This window comes from Taurulus bubalis (assembly GCF_910589615.1).
Source record: "Taurulus bubalis genome assembly, chromosome: 7".
Lineage (NCBI taxonomy): Eukaryota > Metazoa > Chordata > Actinopteri > Perciformes > Cottidae > Taurulus > Taurulus bubalis.
Window position 1 is genome coordinate 28,920,307 of NC_136595.1, and position 2,419 is coordinate 28,922,725.

General features: G+C 35.7%; 1 protein-coding gene across 3 annotated transcripts in view; it reads right to left on the reverse strand.

The window, feature by feature from the left end:
• The window catches only part of tmem131 (transmembrane protein 131), a 37,331-nt gene extending 35,713 nt beyond the window's left edge, over positions 1 to 1,618 (reverse strand). For all 3 annotated transcript variants that reach the window (XM_079221069.1, XM_079221070.1, XM_079221068.1), the window contains exon 1: positions 1,505 to 1,618. In XM_079221069.1, the coding sequence (XP_079077195.1) occupies positions 1,505 to 1,615 (111 nt within the window). In that variant the 5' untranslated portion in view covers positions 1,616 to 1,618. The remainder of the gene's footprint in view (positions 1 to 1,504) is intronic.
• Positions 1,619 to 2,419: the final 801 nt, after the last annotated feature.

Below are 2,419 nucleotides of genomic sequence, written 5' to 3' on the forward strand. Positions count from 1 at the left end.
TTGGGTTAGAGAATGTTCACATATTGTGTTATGATTTGGGTTAGAGAATGTTCACATATTGTGTTATGATTTGGGTTAGAGAATGTTCACATATTGAGCTATGATTTGGGTTAGAGAATGTTCACATATTGAGCTATGATTTGGGTTAGAGAATGTTCACATATTGAGCTATGATTTGGGTTAGAGAATGTTCACATATTGAGCTATGATTTGGGTTAGAGAATGTTCACATATTGAGCTATGATTTGGGTTAGAGAATGTTCACATATTGTGTTATGATTTGGGTTAGAGAATGTTCACATATTGAGCTATGATTTGGGTTAGTGAATGTTCACATATTGAGTTATGATTTGGGTTAGAGAATGTTCACATATTGAGTTATGATTTGGGTTAGTGAATGTTCACATATTGAGCTATGATTTGGGTTAGAGAATGTTCACATATTGAGCTATGATTTGGGTTAGAGAATGTTCACATATTGAGCTATGATTTGGGTTAGAGAATGTTCACATATTGAGCTATGATTTGGGTTAGAGAATGTTCACATATTGAGTTATGATTTGGGTTAGAGAATGTTCACATATTGAGCTATGATTTGGGTTAGAGAATGTTCACATATTGTGTTATGATTTGGGTTAGAGAATGTTCACATATTGAGTTATGATTTGGGTTAGAGAATGTTCACATATTGAGCTATGATTTGGGTTAGAGAATGTTCACATATTGAGCTATGATTTGGGTTAGAGTTGGACCTTACAGCTGCATCATTTCAAAGAAATAATCATCCTGGAAGAGATTTTTTTTATAGGCGGACCTGAAACCTTTTCATGTTTTCTGTGTGTCATCTTCATTTACTCTTAACCAGAAACATATAGACTGATATTTACACATCTGAACAACATCTCACATGTGTACCTTTTATTATTTATTAACCAACATTATTAAATAGCCCTAGTGGCTGCAGAGATACACTCTTTAGTTTGGGGATGACATTTAGAGGAAAGGCCTAACAATATGTGTTTATTTTTTACTCTTTACTCTTTATTTTTTACTCTTTATTCTTTACTCTTTACTCTTTATTCTTTATTCTTTACTCTTTATTCTTTATTCTTTACTGCTCGTTGAGAAATCATTTTAATATTATTTTCTGTGTTTCTACATTCAGAATTGCTTAGAAAGATAATTATATTATATCTGACGAAAACCTTTGTATATTTTAAATTAAATAATAATGTCCTATATATCCAAATTATTAATTCAACAGTCATTTAAAGAATTTTTAGAGGAATTATTTCAATCAATCTGGGTTTCAATACTTATGTTCATTGACGTATGAGGACAGTCATAATATAATAATAATATAATAATCAACGGGTTCTGTGGTCACATGACGCGGTTCCTCAGAACCTCATTACGGAACGAAGCATGCGAGTCACGTGACTTCACAAACAACAACAACAACAAGCCGACACAAACAAACCAACGAGGCGTTCAGGGCACTTACCCTATTCTGGAAAAAGGATGCATGAAAATGTGCTGTTGTTGCTGATATTGATATCAAGCTAATTTCTTCTGAGCTAGGATTATGTAAATAAACTTTCTCCATCTTGGGCATCCCGACGGGCCTGAGGAGGAAGAGGAAGGGGAGGAAGAGGAAGAGCTTGTGTGAGAGCGAGAACACAACAACACATGCAGAGCAATGAAACAGGGTTTCCTCCAGGGGCTAAAGCTTCTTTAGATGTTCCTCAGGGGGGCATCCTTCAGACCTGGCTAAACAAAGTCAAGCAAATGTCCTAATCTCCATCTTAAATGAGCGAGATGATTGACATCAGGCTGTCTGGGTTTCTTCACGGCTGATCCGCTGAAACGTCTCGTTCATTCTAGAAGACGTCAGTCATCTGATAAATGCGCCGCTCCTCTTCAGAAGGATGATAATGGAGCACTGACACCACCATGTTCTAACAGTACAATGGACAATAAACTCAGAGGAACCTCTTTTTATTTCTCTGCTGAGAAGCAGGAGATGATCATGAAGGCATATGAGGAAGTCAGTACCGTAGTCATTCACAGCAAACGCGTTGAGAATATTCCAACGTTTTTGCAACATTGTTGCCGTGAACGCAACTTTAACTCCGCCCCCTCTGAGAGACATAAGCGTCTAAATATATCAGACAAGTTAAATGCGTCAGTGCTGAGAAAATGTATCGGCTAATTTGAAGTGCTTCATCACCCAAATCAATCAGATTATATTTACGAATACATATATACTTATGAGGATATATGTACTGTATGCACGTATGAATCATGTACTATATATGTGTATATGAGTTTGAATATGTGTATGGGCGGATCAGTATGTATGTATTATTCATAATCAGAAATTCAATCAATTGAAGCAGTGAAAATAAATTGTGTGTGA